The following is an 18,757-nucleotide window of genomic DNA, read 5'->3' on the forward strand; positions in this document are numbered from 1 at the left end:
TTTGTCAACAAATCAATAGATAACCTTGTTTTAGCTATGTCTATGTTTAAAGATGCCTAAATTAACATATATTATTAATTCGTTAGCATTGAACTCATGGCCAACAGCACTATTACTTATGCCTAAATAAAGCTCATCTAACACATGTGTTTTTTCTATAAGGCACATCGCAGCCGTCTTTTGCCCAGGAGCACTAGACAGCACTAAGGACTGCTAAAAAAAATCAACTATTTTCCACTAAGTTAACTATATTCTAGAACAAAACTCAATATTTATAGGAAAACAAAAATGTCCGACACTCATCAAGGTAAAATTTACAATGTCTGACGTCAAATTAGAAATTACCAGGCATGCAAGAAGCAGGAAGAGATGACCCATAATAAGGAGAAAAATTAACAGAAACAGAGCAAGAAATTATGTGGCTGATACAATTAGTAGTTAAGGACCTTTAAACTATTATTCTATCCACATGTTTGAGAAAGTAGAAGAGACATTAAGCATGTTAAATAGAGACACGGAAGATATATAAAAAAGATCCAAATAGAACATATAAAGTTAGAATATCTGAGGTGAAAAATACACTAGATGGGATTAATAGCAAATTAGACACTACAGAAGAAAAGATAAGTCGAATTGAAGACATAGCAATACAAACTATTCAAGATTAATTCAGAAAAGAAAAAAGTAAGATAAGTCAGTCAGGGGCTTTATTAGAGTGTGGCTTCTAATGACACATCATTCGGGTCTGTCCCTGGAACCTTACTGATACATGGTGTTTGTGGCCTGCCAGGGCAGCACAGAAGGGAAAGCTGGACAGGGGACTAAGTTTCCTAGATATGGTGTGAAGCAGAAGAATGAGACTCCTGCCCAGGCTCAGGCTCCAGATGTCTCCAACACTCTCTAAGTTTCCTCTTTCAGGCCTTAGAAATTTAGTGGGTAGCTTCTTCTACCTGTTATATTTTAAGAATATATATTTAATTGACAAATAATAATTGTATGTATACAATGTGACAATTTGATGTACATATACATTGTCTAACAATTACCACAATGAAATTAATGAAAATATCCATCACCATCCATTGTTATCGTGTGTGTGTGTGTGTGTGTGTGTGTAGGTCACTTAAAACTTGCTATTTAATCCAATTTCAAGTAAACAAAACAGTATCACTGACTATAGCCACCATACCATACATTTGATCCCCAGAACATCTTCATCTCCTAACTGAAAATTTCCACCCTTGATCAACATCTCCCCATTACCCCCACTCACTGCACCTGGCAACCATTTTTCTACTCTCTGCCTCTATGACTCAACTTTTTAAGATGAGACCACACACTTTTGAGGGATCTTCTTTTGACAAAATAGGAAAGAATGGCTATGAGAACTTCTCAGTTCTTTGCCCAATTTTTGTCCTCCTATAAACATAGTTTCTTTCTGTTTTAAGACTTGCTACTCCTAAAACAGAATAACAAAATAAAGGAGAAATAAATGTCTTAAATGTTACAATAAATTTCCATAGCTCTTGTTTCTTTCTTTTTAAAGTTTTTTTAGAGATGGGGTCTTGCTATATTGCCCAGGCTGCTCTCAAACTTCTGTCCTCAAGCAGTTCTCCTGCCTCAGTCTCCCAAACTGCTGGGGTCATGGACAAAAGCCACTGGACCTGTCTTAAAGATTCTGTTTCTATTGGATGATAAAATACAAAATCAAGGATGGGTTTGCCTTTCTTGGCAGCTTCTCTGAGCTTTTGTCTTAGTCCGTTTTTAGTGCTATCACTGAGTGCCACAAACTGGGTAATTTATAAAGAACAGAAATTTATTGGCTTACAGTTCTGGAAGCCAGAAAGTCCAATATCAAGGTGCCGGCATGGCAGAGGCCCTCTTTCTGCATCAAAACATGGCATGAGGCACCACATGGCAAAGGGCAAAGAGACAGAGGGCAAGAAGGGTGAACCTACTCCCACAACAGGGAACCCACTGCCATGATAAGAGCTTTGATTCACTCATGAGAGTAGAGACCACATGGTCTCAACACCTCTTAAAGGTTCTACTTTCCAATTCTGTTACAATGGCAATTAAATTTCAACATGAGTTTTGAAGGAGACAAACATTCAGATCATATGAGCCCCTTCTCAGATAATACTAAATACACCCTGAATCAATGCTGGGGTCCTGCACAAAAGAATATTAAAAGCTCAGTAAGACACCACTAACTTTCTTTTAATTATAAACTATTTCAAACTATTTCAAACATACTGAAAACTGTATAGTAGACACCCATCTATTTATATTCCAAGTTTTTAAAAAGTTGATAATTTGTCATACTTGCATCATAACTTATAATTAATATTTTGAAGTTACAGATATAGCTAAAGCCCCCTTTCCCCCATTCTAGCCCCTTCTTTCCCTCCATTCCCAGAATTCATCATCTCCTGAAGGTATTTTTCTTTTTAATAATTTTATATATTATATACTTAATATGGAGTATCATTTGATTATTACATTTACATAAATGATATCACACTATCATTTTGCAATTATTTTTTTCACTCAATATTATGTTTTAGAAATCTATTTGTGTTGATTCATGTGGATTTAGTTCATTCATTCTAACTGCTTCATTTTATGATGTTACATGAACATTTAGTAATTCCCTGTGTTTTTGCTATCACAGTGCTTCAATGAACATCCTTGTAAATGTCTCCTAGTGAACATGTACAAAAGTTTCTCCCAGAAATAGAAATGCTGAGTTACAGAGTGTGTATGTCCTCCGCATTAGTGGCTATTCCCAAAATGTTCATCAAAGGACACCAATTTTCTACACTCCTAGCAACAGCATAGGAGCAGCCCCTTTCCCCACATCTTTAGCTGAATCAATATTATCAGGCTTAAAAAATTTGCATCAATATATAGACTCTATTCTGTTCCATTGATTTGTTTCTCAATTATATGCTAATGCCCCACTATTTTAATCATTATAGCTTTATAAATCTAGATATCTGCTAAGAGGGATTGACCTCCTTGTTCTTGATAATTATTTATTCTTGTTATTTTATTCTTCTGTAAGAATTGTAGGTTAGTTTGCTTGTTGTGTTAGTCTTTCTTCACACTGCTGTAAAGAACCTTTCTGAGACTGGATAATTTATAAAGGAAAGAGGTTTAATTGACTCACAGTTCTGCATGACCAAGGGAAACTTACAATTATGGCAGAAGGGGAAGAGGCACCCTCTTCACAAGTTGGCAGGAGAAAGAAGAGAAAGCAAAAGGGGACAAGCCCCTTATAAAGCCATCAGATCTCATGAAAAGTCACTTACAATTATGAAAACAGCATGAGGAAAACCATACCCATGATCCAATCACCTACCTGCCCCTCCACAGGTGGAGATTACAGGTCCCTCCCTCAACATGTGAGGATTTCAATTGGAGAGGAAATTCGGGTGGGGATACAGAGTCAGACCCTACTCCTTGTCAAGATCTGTGGAGAGCTCAGTTAGGGTTGGAATGTAATGACAGTGAATTTCTAGATGAACTTGGCATCTTTTTGACATCGGGTCTTTCTATCCAGGCTCATCCTATGTCTCTCCAGGTTTACGTTTATTCCTTCAATAAATTTTATAGTTTTCCCATATATTTTGTGAGATTTATTACCAGGTACTTAGAATTTTTGTTGCTGAAATGCCATTTTTCACTTATCAGAAAGGTGAAGATCAAAAAGATTAATAATACTCTCCACTGGTAAGATTATAGGAAAATGGACAATCTCATATTTTATTAGGTAAGTGGTATAAATTAACACAGCCTCTTTGGAGTATTATTTTTAATAGCTCTAAACATTTTTTTTTTTTTTTTTGAGACAAAGTCTTACCTGTCACCCAGGCTGGAGTGCAGTGTCACAATCTTGGTAAACTGCAACTTCCATCTCCCGGGTTCAAGCAATTATTTTGCCTTAGCCTCCCGAGTAGCTGGGATTACAGGTGCGTGCCACCACGCCTGGCTAATTTTTCTTTGTATTCTTAGTAGAGACGGGGTTTGACCATGTTAGCCAGGATAATCTCGGTTTCCTGACCTCATGATCCACCCCGCTCGACGTCCCAAAGTGCTGAGATTACAGGCATGAGCCAGTGTGTCTGGCCAGCTCTACACCTTTTAATGCATACATTATTTGAGAAATTTCATTTCTAGAAATTATTCACAAATATATGCACAAATATGTGAAAGTTTGTGTGTATGATATTAAGGCAGTATTATTCTAAAAGTATAAAATTGGCAACAACTTAAATGTGCATCAGTAGCTTGACTAAATCAGTAATCGATTAGTTTTTCCATTCAATACATTACACAGCCATTAAATAGAATGAGGCAGCTTTATAAATATATGAAAAAATGTGCAAGATTGTATTTTTTTTCTTTTTTGTTTGCTTTAGATTTACTTTGCTCTTATTTTTCCAGTGTCTTAAAGGAAGTAGGGTAGGTTATTCATTAGAAATTTTTCTTCTTTTTTAATATAAGCGTTTGCAGCTATAAATTTCCCTGTAATACTGCTTTAGCTACATTCCATAAGTTTTAGCACGTTGTGTGTTCGTTTTCATTGATTTCAAAGTATTCTCTAGGTTCTCATGTGATTTCTTCTTTGATCCATTAGTTATTAGGAGTATATTGTTTAGTTTTCAAATATTTGTGAATTTCTCAAATTTCTTTCTGGCATTGATTTCTATTTCATTCTATTTTGGTTGGAGAACATACTTTGTATAATTTAAATCCTTTTAGAGTTACTGAGATTGTTTAGCGTTAGTGTATGATCTGTCCTGGAGAACGTACAGTAAAGAAGAATATTTATTTTACTATTGATGGGTGGAAGACAGTGATATCTCTTAAAATCTCCTCCTCTCATATCTTACTCTCTTCAAAGAGTTATTTCAAAGCATCTCACCCTCTAGCTTGAAGTCTCTTCCTCTCATGCCCAGTCCAGAGGGCGTTTTTTGTTTTTCTCCTTCTTCATCCTCCCTCTTACCTCTTTGTTATATAATCAGCTTAGCCTCTCCTATGGTGGCTTCTCCTCCTCTTCTTCCTTTTTCTCCTTCTCCTTGTTCTCCATGTTTTCATTATTCAGATTCTTCTAGAACAACATAGAACCTGAGAACTGACCCCAACATAAGAATCCACCCCTTTTCCCCATGCGTCTTTAATTTAATCTCTCTTTACCCACTTTCCTGAACCTGCATTGTAAAAAGCACAGGAAACAGGCTGGCTAGGGGAGAACTATCAATATGATCAGAACACTGGCGTTAAAATGAGCTGGTGAAGACATATTTTCCTTCTACATCCACCTTCCATGGATCACAGACCCTACAGGAGATCCTTGTAAACAAAGTCTTAATCATAGCAGGATTATCTTCCTGTCTCAAAGTCTCCCACCATAAATTCCTTCTCAGCCCTCTGTGTACCTAATGGAACCAAATGCGAAGCTTTGATAGTGGCAGCCTCAAAGTTGGAATCAATTTAGCTTTAATTCATTATTAATACTCTACTAAAAAGCCCCTTTGAAGTCACAGCATCAGCAGATGCCAAAAACATAAGATTTTTCACAGCTCTCTAAGCTCTTACAGCCTATGGAGGGGTGGAAAGGTAAGTGCACTTTTGTTGAACAAAGACTTTGAAAAATGTCAGATATTTATATTTTACTTTTTGCATATTAGCCCAGATATTTGGACACATCTCTGTGATTGCTCTCAGCCTACTACATGGCTATAATTACCTGTGGGCCTTGCTGGCTGTATCTTATTTGTCTTTTTATTCCTTTGCTAAACACTATGCCTGGCACACAGTAGACATTCAATAAACATTTGCAGAACGAATGGAGACAACAGAATAATAAATAGACCCAGCAGGGCTTCACAGTGCTCTTCCAAAAGAATATTTATAGGTGCCAAAAACCTAACATATAGGTAAAATAACTCAAAATCTATCCCAAGCCCTGTGTGTGTGTTGTTGTTTTTCAGATATAGTCCCAAAAGTTCGGTGGCGTCTTCAATCCTCCAACCCTTCTTCCAGCCAGTGTAATTATTGGCAAAGTCTATTTCAAATGTGTGCTACAAATGCACGTGTGCTCACACATATACACATGTACACACACACACACACACACACACACACACACACACACACACACAGAGGAGCTACACATTTTCTTATATGAGTATAGCGGCTGGGCATTTACCTGCCTTCTACACCAAGAGTGGACCTTTATTCTTAGAATTAGAGGGATAATGGAGGACAGAGATGCACGTTTCTCCTAAACCTCTCAGACCTTCGAAGACACCTAAATCTCAAATTAGGGGAGGAGATTTTTGAGGTACTTATGTATTCTGTTCTCATAATTTCTTCTGTACCCTAGCCTTTTCCTCATTCTGATAACTGGCATTAGCTGGTTTTCACTGCTTCCAGGAAAGAATGGCATTGCAGAATGCTGATAGCAAGGAAGTTGACTGCTTGGCTTTTCAGGTTCAGAACACTAGATCAGGACATAAATAAAAGAATTGGTAAGAATACCTGAAGAGCCACAACAGAGCCTCCCTGTTCTGTGCAAAGGCTGGAGGTTCCCTGAGCAGAGTCTGTGAGAGTGAGACTGTGGCATTGATAGTGTCGGATGTCACCCAGTGAGGGCTCACCTGGCCTGTCTTACGGTGGTCACAATAAGTAGTCTTGTTTCTAGTTCAGAAGAACAAGAGAGTCATTGGTGGCAGAAAAGATGGAAGAAATAAGGGGAGAATTTCTCCTAGAGTGTCCTCAACATGAAACCAAAAGGCACAGCACCTAAATTTTTTGGTAGTCATTCTTCCAGCACATTTGCCACTGGGAGGCGGCAGGAGCTTTCTGAAGTTGCATTCTAGGCTTGGGAACATGTCGATTTGGGTCATGGCCATTGTCCATATCTAGGTCACTCCTGAAGGCAGCATTAGAGGTGCACTTACCTCTCCATCCCCCTAGCGGGCTGGGTCCACGTGGGGTGAGCGTAGCGTCATGACGTCTCTCCCAGTGTGACCCTCACCTGGCATTAGTGAGCAGTCTGCTGAACAAGAGGTAGTTTCCTGAAAACTTGTCCTTAGAAGAAAAAGTAGAATTGAGTGATTAGAATCAGTCCTAGAACACTGCTAGAATCACTGGGATTAGCTGGGTTTTAGAACAGGTTGACTTTATAATATCAGGCATGGCTTTGATTTACCCTTTAGGATATTATTCTAAGCATAATACAGAATATACTGAAGAACGTTTGACTTCTGTTAGGACTTTAAATCTAAGAGAGTACTAATGACATAAATACACACTTTACAGAATACAGGTCGGAAAACTTGTCATAGTCCAGTTTATATAAAAAAGGCAGAAATAATCTTGCTGAATCCCATAGGAGGTTATTTATTTCACCAATTAATTGACTCTACAAGTATAAATACAAAGGAAGAGATACATTATTTATGTTGGTTGGTACCTGTGTCTTAGTTTGGGTTCCCCTGAAAGCACACTCTGAGATAGATGGTTTATTTCGAAGTGAACCCAAGAAGTGCAAGGGTGGACGTGGGGACAGTAAGACAAAGAGGGGAGGTGGTGAATGAAGGACGCAGTGATGAGCAGGTTACTGCTATGCACGGCCAGGTCCTCGGGCTGCCAGGGACTCTAGAAATCCTCGAACTCTAGGAATTCTGGAGAATTATGTAAACCATATCTCAGAAGAGTCCCACCAAGCCTATTCACTATTACACAAGAAAGTATTTATCCACCAGTTTCCTTTACGTAAGGATTGAAGTTGTCCCTGAAGTTAAATCCCCAGCACTTCTGGCCTGCTCTGCGTGAAAGGTGAGCTGCTCCCTCATGCCGGGAAGCCCTCAGGCAGAGAGATGTGGCCTCGAGGTGGGAGGCTGTCTGTGCACACAGTTACTGTCCATCGGCAGCTGCACCTGAACTTGGAGCTGGGGTGGAGGGAATAGCAATGTATCTGCCATGGCTGCTGCAGTCTCTTTGGGAATTAGAACATTTCTAAATACATGTATTTATCTTTTCAATCCCTTGTGCCAGGAAAGGAATTGTTGAAGGGAAAACAAAGAGACTTTAGATTCTGGTGGGTCCCTGAGAAGTATCCTAAACTGCTCCCCTAAGCCAAGTCCCAGGAGAGAGATGATATAGGGAGGCAAATGACAGAAACCCACAATAGTGTCCCCATCTTTTATAGCACAGGGAAATGACAAGATCCCAGAATCTCCTTCAAACAGCACGGTATGGGAGCAGAAGAAGCCTCTTGGGTGTTTAGGCTGCTGGGTGTGAGGGAGCCTCACAGAGTTCCTCATTCCCCTGAGAAGAGGGATGTGGGCATGTCACAGAAAGCCTGTGACCCTCAAAGGCCTTGGGTATGGAGAGCAGGTGTATGGAGCAAAACCTCTACAGAGAAGTGTCTGGAGACCCGATGGGGACAGGGCCCTTTCAGAGGACTCTGATGTAGATGACGAGGACAAGGACAGGTGCCTGGGCCCTGTGGGACCCCCATAAACTAGACCTTACTCTGGGTAGAAAGTGAATGGTGACACCTTGAACCCCTGAGACTGGTTTCCCTAACAAGGAGAAGGGGCTCATGAGTTCACTTACAGTAAAAATAAAAACCTTCATCAGGCCTTGCATATCTGAGTCTGTGGCCTCCATATGCATGGAACAAAGCTCCTTTGTTCCTTTCTCATACCCAAGCAGAACATATCCTGGGACCAGAGAGAAGCAACTTGAGTGTGGGCCTTTTCTTGTCATGTAAGGGAGATGTGTTCTTTACACTAGTGCTCTAAGCCCTTAGCATACATTAGAAGCCTTCAGAGGGCTTGTTAAAACACAGAAGCCTAGGCCCACCCCATAAATACTGGCTCAGTAAGTCTGAGAAAGGCCTAAGAAGGACCTCTGTTCTTGGTTACCTTTTCATATGGTTTGGCTGTGTCCCCGCCCAAATCTCATCTTGACTTATAACTCCCATAATTCCCACGTGTCCTGGGAGGAGCCCTGTGGGAGGAGATTGAATTATGGGGGTGGGTCTTTCCTGTTCTCATGATAGTGAATGAGTCTCACAAGAACTGATGGTTTTAAAAACAGGAGTTTCCCTGCACAAGCTCTCTCTCTGTTTGCCTACCTCCATCCACGTAAGACATGACTTGCTTCTCTTTGCCTTCCACTGTGACTGTGAGGCTGTCCCAGCCATGTGGGACCGTAGGTCCAGTAAGCCTCTTTTTCTTCCCAGTCTCAAGTGTGTCTTTATCAGCAGCATGAAAATGGACTAATACACCTGTGCATTCAGTGATGGGCCTGCTGGTCATGGCTGTGCAAACAGAGGGCACTGAGGCACCGTGGACGCCAGGCCTCTCTGTTAGTCCTGTGTGAAAGGTATTCCCTACCCATGCTTGCCCCTGCGCCATTTAGACACACAGTAAGATCCTACTCTCAGTGCTGTTCCTTCCCAATAAAATCTGTAGCCAGATCATGAAAGAGGAAAGAGAGTGAGGACGTGGGCTTGGCCATCTCAGACATTCTGAGGGAGGGAGAAGTTGAGGTTGGCCATTTGGGTAAGTGGTTGCATGCCATACATTTCCTTTCTTCCCTTTCTAAGGTCCCAGGGTGCTACCTTGATGTTAAGAATTTCTTATTGCATAATGCATAGTGTCTATCACGTCACTCATCTCTGAGAATCATTTATTGAACAACCGTGTACTACCAGACCAGGCACTGTGCTGAGTGTGAGACAGATGAAGATGGAGCAACCGCTAATGGGGAAGACCAAAAACCAAGCAGCCGTCACTGCGTCATAGCTGTCTTAGTCCATTTGTGTTGCTGTAAGGGAGGACATGAGGCTGGGTAATTTGTAAAGAAGTTTATTTGGCTCACACTTCCGCAGGCTGTACAAGAAGCATGCACCCCTTTTTGTGAATGCCAGTCATATTAGATTAGGGCCCGCCCTAATGACATCCTTTTAACTTGATAATCTACAAAGATCCTATTTGCTGTCATGGTCTCTTTCACAGGTTCCCCAGGGGAGGTAGCGCTTCAGCGTAATTTTAGAGGACACGATTCAACCCATGATAAGAGCAAGGGTGAGAAAGAGAGGAGAGAGCAAGGTCTGGGCCTCCTGTGCCAGGGGACGGTGGGGGTGGGAGGAACTGGCAGCAAAGCTGGCGGGGACGGCAGCAAAGGCCTGGGGAGTGGAACAGTGTGCTTTGTGTGCTCCGGAAAGACAGCGGTGAACAATCAGGCAAAAGCCCTGCCCTTGTAGAGCTTATGTTTTATGGGAGTGGGTCGAGAAACAGACAGTAAACACACCTTAGTATTTTAATTTGCCAGGGGTTGAGAAGAACCTTGGAGATTCTCAAACTTGGCCCCATGTCGATGATGGGCTTTCCGTGTAGAATGGTGGGTCCAGGAAGGCTTCACTAAATAGGTGACATTGGAGTAAACACAGAAATGAAGAAATGAGCCATATGGTGTGGATGAAGTTCTGGGGAAAGAGTGCTTAAGCAGCGGGCTGGCAGGGCGACGGCCCTGGGCTGGGCTGTTCTTGGCAAGTTCAAGACCAGTGTGGCTGAAGATGAGTGGATGAAGGTCTCCTGGATTTGAAACCACCTAATCCTTCATGCTCATTAACCTCAAAACGTCACCAGAAATTCTGAACTACACCTCCCAGGGTGTCTGCCTCTTGAATTTGGAAATGACACAGCATCCCCACCTGGCAGTACACCGTGATTTGAGATTTGGAAGACACAATTCGATCCGGAAATTGCTAAGCGCTGCCCACTGGGCATTATGCTGGGCTCCCAGGAAAACAACCACACATAACCCACTATTTCGCCTTTGACTTTATGAAAACACGCGTGTCGACATGCTTGTCCACGTGTGCGTGCACAGACACACCACACCACACACACTGAGAGAAACAACTGAGTCAAAAGATGAAACTTTTTTTTCCATGAAAAATTTGAGCTGACATTCTAAGACCAAAATAAAGACAAAAACAACGAGCAGGTTCATTGCAGCACGTCCCCAGTGGCGGTTTCCCCTCCTCTCTCGGCTGCAGACAGCCTGGCTGCTTTACAGCCATCAGAAGAAACAGCTCATGGCGATGCTCAGTTATCCTTCACCCTGTTCGAGCCAGAAGCCCGAAAACTCTGAGTGTGTGGATTGCCTTCTCCCTCCTGCCTGCCTCACTCCCTCAGTGACCTCAGGCCTCCTCTGCTGGAGTCCAGCTTTGTACCTGCAGGCCAGGCCCTCCCTGACCTTCAGCGATCCTACATCCTGCTGCCTTCACTTCGTCTCCTCTTAGCTGTCTGAAGGACATCTCAGCTATCACACGTTCCAAACCCAGCCACTGGTATTTGTCTCCTTCCACCTTCTCTCCTTCCCCATCTTGGCTCACGGCAACTCTAGTCTTCCAACTACTCAGGCTGAAATCAGAACTCATCCTTGACTCTTCTCTTTCTCTCATAGTAGTCGTTAATTCATCAGCAAATCCTCCAGGTTCTTCCTTAGAATATATGAAGAAGTGGATGTCACCACTGATGCCACTTTTGTGCAAGCCGAGAACCTCTTGGTTGGTCTCCCTGCTCCTGCTGTTTGCCCCGCACTGACTAGTCTCAACCCAGTGGCCAGAATGACCCAGGTAAAACCCAAGGCAGGTTGTGTCTCTCCTCGAAGGACTCCCCTCTCAAAGGAAAAGCCAAAGTCCCTTCCGTGCAACCAGGGGGTGCCCTACACAGTCCTCCTGCCCCCCTTGCCTCTCTTATTCTACTTCCCATCAGGTTCCACCATGTGCGCTTTGCTTCAGCCATGCTGGCCTTCCTCAGACACGCCGGTGCACTCTTGCCTTAGAACTTTCACATTTCTCATTCTGCCCCGAACGCTCAACCTCAGATCGCTGTGCAGGCTTCTCCTTTACACAAATGCTAACTCTTCCGTGAAACCTTTCTCCACCACTTAGTGTCCATTTCCAAGCCCAGCGCGTGCTCCCCGGCCCCATCCATGCTCTGCCTTTTTGCCTTCATCCTCATCACCATCTGACCCAGGGGATAGTTTTAATTGTATCTCTCACTAGGATGCAAGCTCCATGAGACATACATTTTTGTCTGTGTTATTCATTGCTGTAGTTCCAGTTCCCAGAACAGTTTTGGCACATAGCATGTGCTCATTAATTATGTGTTGGTTAAATGAAGGAAGCCTTATGATGGAAGGAACATGCCACTCCTCTTCCAGTGTCCCCGTCAGTGGCCAGGGCAGAGCAGGGATTCAGCTGCTCTTATGGGAGCAGGAGGGCCTTGCAAGACCATCTGTCTCAGTGCTGTCATTTTCAGGACAGGGACGGTGGTCCCCAGGAAGGGGAAAGAGAGTCCAGTCTAGTTTGGTTGATTCCCCGTGGGAGGCCGAGGGCGCAAACAGACAGCTGCAGCGCCTGGCATCTATGCCACACAGACAGGTTTTCTGAATCAGGAGGGAATGTTCTTTCCTTTTGAACTCTTGGGATATTCCCGTTTTGATTTGGCTCTAGCAGTGATGACACTGAATTGTGCAAAGCCTGGGAACAGTGAGGGCATTAGGACCAGGAGCGAGGCGCATGCTTGGCTCCGGGTGGTGTCTGGCAGAGGGCTCTCGGCTGAGTGGAGCTATGTGTGAAAGGAAACCAGGCACTGCCTGCCGGCTTTACATCTGTTGATCTGACCTGACTGGAAGTGTCCAAAGAGGGACGGCTGTCAGCCCTGCTTGACTGAGAACCCACCAGCTCATCCCAGACACCTCATAGCAACCTATTTGTTCAAAGGGGGAAAGAAACACCTGAGCAGAATCATTATTTTTTTTCCCAAGGAGAAAACCAGGGTAAAGGGAGGGCAGCAATTCAGTTTGAAGTCCCTGTGAATGGGCTTTCTTTCAGAAGGCAATTAAAGAAATCCACTCAGAGAGGACTTGGGGTGAATCTTGGGTCCTGTGGTTTTCTGATTGTAAGTGGAAGCAGGTCTTACACACGCTGTTGGCAAATGTCAGGAGCAGGTTAAGTGGCAAAAAAACTTCCAGATGGAAGGAGCAACCCAGGTTCTGCTGCAAGCCTGAAGGAGCCTGGAGCGGAGAAAGCGAACTTGAACATGACCTGTTGCATTTGGCAAGTTCCAGCAACATGCTCCTAAGGAAGCGATACAGGAACAGACCATGCAGACTCCAGTTCCTCCTGCTGCTCCTGTTGCTGGGATGCGTCCTGCTGATGGTGGCGATGTTGCACCCTCCCCCGCACACCCTGCACCAGACGGTCACAGCCCAAGCCAGCAAGCACAGCCCTGAAGCCAGATACCGCCTGGACTTTGGGGAACCCCAGGATTGGGTACTGGAGGCTGAGGATGAGGGCGAGGAGTACAGCCCTCTGGAGGGCCTGCCACCCTTTATCTCACTGCGAGAGGATCAGCTGCTGGTGGCTGTGGCCTTACCCAGGGCCAGAAGGAACCAGAGCCAGGGCAGGAGAAGTGTCAGCTACCGGCTCATCAAGCAGCCAAGCAGGAGGCGGGATGAGGAAGCCACAAAGAGGGACTGGGGGGCCGAGGAGGAGAATGGGGAGGCATCTGAAGAAGAGGAGCTGACCCCGTTCAGCCTGGACCCACGTGGCCTCCACGAGGCACTCAGTGCCCGCATCCCCCTCCAGAGGACTCTGCCCGAGGCGCGGCACCCACTGTAAGTAAGGCCCTTGTTTTCCCTTCCTGGATCCCAGGACATGATCAGGTGATAGTGAACCCAGGGACTCGAGCTCTCCATACCCTGCCTCTCCTGTCCTTAGGGCAAGTGCTTTCCAAGCTGTGCTACCTGGGCCAGCAGTGCCAGCATCCCCTGGGCACTGATGGGTTCTCAGAAATGCAGATTCTCAGACCCCATCCCAGGCCTGCTGAACAAGAAACGCTGGGTGGGTTCAGTGTTCTGTATGAACAAGCCCTTCAGATGAGAACTGTTGTCCTAGAAAGAAGAAAGTGAGAACTCCAGCTTGTTCATTCTCTTCTCTGTCCTGGGTTCTAGTTCTTCTGTCCGTAGGTCGAACGGTTTATCTGTATAACACAGAAGGGAGGCTAGAGCAGACATTCTCCAATTCTAACCCTCTGACTCCACTACATTTTGATTTTAAAGTTATTGTTAGTGTTTGCTTTTAGTTTGGATCAAAATTAACAATTGCAGTTTATATTTAGGGGGCTCTTCCCATGTGCCTGGCTTTACTTTACAAGCTTTTAATGTATATTAACTCATAGAGTCCTGATCCTGAAAGTCCTCACAGCTCTGCAAGACGGGAGCTAATAGTATCATCATGCTTATTTTATAAGTATGGAAACAAGGCCAAGTGGCTTTCCCAGTCACGCTGCTAGTAGGTAACTAAGTCGGGGTTCGAAGGCAGGCATGCGAGCTCCAGTCTGCCTGGCCCACCCTTCATGCCACCCTCCTTGGGCCACTAGACTAAGAAAAGGGGACAGTGCCAGAGAGCCAGAATACTGTGCTGACTGCTACTTACCCTGCCAGGGCAGCCCCGGCCCCAGGAGGGAAGCTGAGAGTGTAGGTGATGTGCAGAGCTGTGCCCAGGGAGATGCTGCCCGTCCTCCACCCCCTGCCCCCTTACTGTCACCATAGCTGGCCACTGAGGAGGGAGCCTTGGTTCCCAGCATCCAGGGAGCAAGGCAGCTGGTTAGTTTTAGTTTGGTGATTTAGGTCCCTTTTCCTATAAGCCATTGCTCCTCCCAGAGCCTGGAGAGTTTCCTAGAAAGCAAACATGTCCTCTAACCCTTGAGGTGACAGCATCTGTGCAGAGCGGCAGTTGGCAGGAGGGCCACAAACTCCTCGGCTCCCTGATCTAGTTCCCCTCAGCCTGGCTACTCAGCCACTCACACTCAAGGGCATGCAATTGCAGAGTCAGCAACCGGAGCGAACACCTCCTTAAACTGTGTGTCCGGGGTGTCCCACTCACCTCACCCTACTTCCGTTCATTCCAACCCCATTACACTGATTTCAGGTCTTGCCTTTAAAAGCTCTTTCCAGGAAATTCCCACCCCATTCTAGTTTTGTGCCCCCCTTGCACCCCGGAGTTTTAACTCATAGTGCTTACTACAACCAAAGCCAAATGACCCTTGATGTTTATCAGTCGAAGCCTGCTTTCCCTGCCATGCTGTGAGCCTCTTAAAAGGTCAGAACTGAATTTGTATTGTACATCCCAAAGCGCAACATGCAGTAAAGAAGTGATTGCTGAGTGAACAAATATATAGTTTGCAAATTTTTTGACACTATTATTCATTGGCCTGGAGCAAGAACGAGGGTCCTCCTTCTACCAATAAGAAATATTGCCTGAAACAAGAGGGTCTGTGGCTAGCAAAGTGGTATGGTGTGTGACTGTGTGCCTGCCTAGTGCAAATGTGCGGTGCATATGCATATTTGTGGGTGCATGGTCTATGTGTGTTTGTGCCTGTGTGTTGTATGTATTCTCTGTGTTGTGTGTGCATTGCATTATGTGTACTAAATGGATGTGCATGTATGTTATGTGTAGTACATGCATGTATTCTGCATTATGTGGTGTGTGTATGCTTGGCGCATGTCACTTTGTGTATGTGGTATGGTACGCACCAGTGTGAGTTATGCAATGTGTTGTCTTGTGTGCATGTGTGTTAATGTGCATGTATTATGTGCGTGGTTCATATATGTATTGTGTATTGGGGTGATGCCACATACGTTGTTCACCTGCATGTGTGTTGCAATTTGCTCTGTTTTAGATATGTTTATGTGGTACATGTGTGCACAGGTACTGTGTTGTGACTGTTTCTTGTGTATGCTGTGCTTCTGTGGAGTGTGAGTGTGTGGATTGCATGTGGTGCATCGTGTTATAAGTGCGTTTTGTGAATGGTGTATGCATACGTGTTCAGGTGTGTTGTTTATTCATGTGGCATGAAGTGCATGGGTATGATGTATGTGGCACAAGTGCAGGTAAATTTGTGCTGTGTGTGCTGTGCATGTATTTGTGGGTACTGTGTGTGTAGTGTGCACGAGTGTGATACAGGTGTATCTTGTGTAAGTGGTGTGATATGCACAGGTACTGTGCCTGTGTGTGGTGCAGTGTTTGTTTTACATGTTTTCATGGTACATGTGTGTGTATGTATTCTTTGTATGTTGCATGTGTTATAAATGTGTGACATGAGTGATACATGTGTCTGTGTGCAAGCATGTTGTGTGTGTTACGCATGTAGTGCGATGTTCATGAGTGTGTGATGTGCACTGTGAGGTGTGTGGTGCGAGTCTGGGTACATTTTGTGCTGTGTGTGATGTGCACATGTGTGTTTATGTGTGTGAGCAACACTTCAGCGGTTGCATCTTCCAGTCAGAGTAACCAACTCGTCTTGATTTGCCTGAGACTTCCCTGATTTTAGCACTAAAAGTCCCTGGCAGTTGGGGGTGGGGGAACCCCTTAACCCTGGGAAGCGAGACAATTGGATTCTCTAACTCGCAGCTTGCCAGGGTTGTCACGGGACTGCCGCTAGCTCTGTGCGGAGGTGCGCAGCGCCCTCTGCTGGCCCAGGCTGGGGCATGCAACCTGCGCAGCCCAGGCCTTGGCCACAGACTCCCCCTTTCCAGTCTGCGGTTCAAGCTCTGGCGCATTCCCTTCCCTGGATTCCTCGCCTGCGTACACAAGAGAGTCCCTGCAAAGCAAAGCAAAGATCTCCATCCTCCCCCCAGGGTGGCAGGACTCTTCTGCTCCTACCCCTTTAAATCTGGACCACAATACGGCACATAAGAGAAACAGCCATATGTTAAGTACCTGCTGTATGCGGGCCCTGCACGGCTGCTTTCCCACCAGAGCCAGGAGAATGCTAGGATATTGGGGCTGTGGCGCCCCACCCGTGTGCTATCACTGGCCACACAGCCTCCTGCAATTCCATTCTTGACTCCTAACCCAGGCAAGTCCCTCTGGCCCAGTTCCTTCACCAACACGCCCAAACCAGCCCTACCTGTTGTCCTTTCCCCCTGCCCAGGCCACTGGCCTTTTCCGAGTACCTCTAGGATCATTTCTGGAGGTCACTTTGAATAGGTGGCATTTGAGGAAAATTACCGTGAAGCAAGAGCAAAAAAGAAAAGTATCAGTGGAAGAGAGGTCAAAAGACAGTCTCTGGAAAGAGAGGCACAATTAAAGTGAACATTTATTGAGCACTTACTATGTGCTAGAGACTCTGCTAAGTGGTTTTTGTTTTTAGCTCTTCATAGAGAACCTAAAATGTAGGTTTCATTTCATGGATGAGGACACTGAGGCATGGAAAGGTGGAGGGACTGGTGCCAGGTTATCTGCCAGGTGAGTCTGACACCAAACTCACGCTCTTCACCACCATGCTGCAGTTTGCAAGTTTCCCCCTCCCCAGACCAGAGATTGGGCAAGTCACATGGGCTGGAAGTGTTTCAAGTTTTTCCATCTTAAAATGGGGAGACAGTTGGGGAAATGCTTATCACAGCATCCTTGGTGGTGCTGAGGAGCTGGAAGCTACCTGGGTGTCTTGTCACAGGGCAGGAAAAGCTGGGTGCACCCTATGAGATACTCAGTCTGAGTTAGAAGCAATGGACTCTGGGTACATTTAACAAAGAAGGGAGACCTTAAAAATCCCCCACTGAGTGAAAAAGTAAGGCACAGATAGAGGCCTACAGCATTGTATCATTAGGGGAAGTGTAAATTCATGCACACTAACCAATCCATTCTTTACAGGACAGATCTTGTCTGTGTTGAGGGAAAAGGAGGTTCCTCAGGGCAGAAGTGGGGATAAAAGTGAATGAATATACAGGCAAAATAGAGAAGAGTGTGTGATGGAGCCACAAGCAGGAATAGGATTAACTCAGCCTTCAAAGCTGCTGTCAAAGAAGGGGCGGGAGGAAGCAGCCCTGCCCGTTTAGCCTCCTACAATCCGGCTTTCAAAGTTCTTTCAGGCCGAGCTCTTCTTTGATCATCCTGGCATCCAGTGCAGGGGCAATGGATTCCTAGGATCACAGAGGCTGCTGTGTGCGCCAGTGCGTTGTAATCTACATCTAGGGCCGTGCCTCTCCAATGCGAGCGTGCATTGGAACACCTAGAGGGCTTGTTAAAATAACAGATTCCTGGCCTCCATTTCTGTAGTTTCTGATTCAGTGGGTGTGAGGTGGGGCTCAATATTTGCATTTCTGCAAGCTCCTGGTACTGCTGCTGCTGCCGTGAGCCGGAGACACTTTGAAAACCTCTGCTCTAAGGCACACTCTTTATGCCAAACAGAGTGGCCAGAGCAGTGCTCCTCAAACTTTAAAGGGCATGCGAGTCATCTAGGCATCCTATTAAAACGCAGCGTCAGATTCAGCAGGTCCAGAGTGCAGCCTCAGCTGCTCCGTTGCTATCAAAAGCACTTCAAGTTGGCAGCAGCACTGCTGGCCTGCAGAGCACATTTTTCTTTTTTTGAGATGGAGTTTTGCTCTTGTTGCCCACGCTGGAGTGCAATGGCACGATCTCGGCTCACCGCAAACTCGGCCTCCGGGGTTCAAGTGATTCTCCTGCCTCAGCCTCCCAAGTAGCTGGGATTACAGGCGAGTGCCACCATGCCTGGCTAATTTTGTATTTTTAGTAGAGGTGGGGTTTCTCCATGTTGGTTAGGCTGGTCTCGAACTCCTGACCTCTGGTGATCCGCCTGTCTCAGCCTCCCAGAGTGCTGGAATTACAGGCATGCGCCACCATGCCCGGCCC

At 45.1% G+C, this 18,757-nt stretch overlaps 1 protein-coding gene across 2 annotated transcripts in view; it reads left to right on the plus strand.

Annotated features, from left to right (window-relative positions):
* Positions 1-11,956: 11,956 nt before the first annotated feature.
* The window catches only part of GALNT15 (polypeptide N-acetylgalactosaminyltransferase 15), a 44,854-nt gene continuing 38,053 nt past the window's right edge, over positions 11,957-18,757 (plus strand). The window contains exon 1 of one of the 2 annotated variants that reach the window (XM_017522499.2): positions 11,957-13,719. In XM_017522499.2, coding sequence (XP_017377988.1) covers positions 13,175-13,719 — 545 coding nt within the window. In that variant the 5' untranslated portion in view covers positions 11,957-13,174. The remainder of the gene's footprint in view (positions 13,720-18,757) is intronic. The other variant, XM_017522497.2, reaches the window with a different exon arrangement.

The sequence above is a fragment of the Cebus imitator genome, unplaced genomic scaffold, assembly GCF_001604975.1.
Source record: "Cebus imitator isolate Cc_AM_T3 unplaced genomic scaffold, Cebus_imitator-1.0 Scaffold24, whole genome shotgun sequence".
In the NCBI taxonomy this organism is placed as follows: domain Eukaryota; kingdom Metazoa; phylum Chordata; class Mammalia; order Primates; family Cebidae; genus Cebus; species Cebus imitator.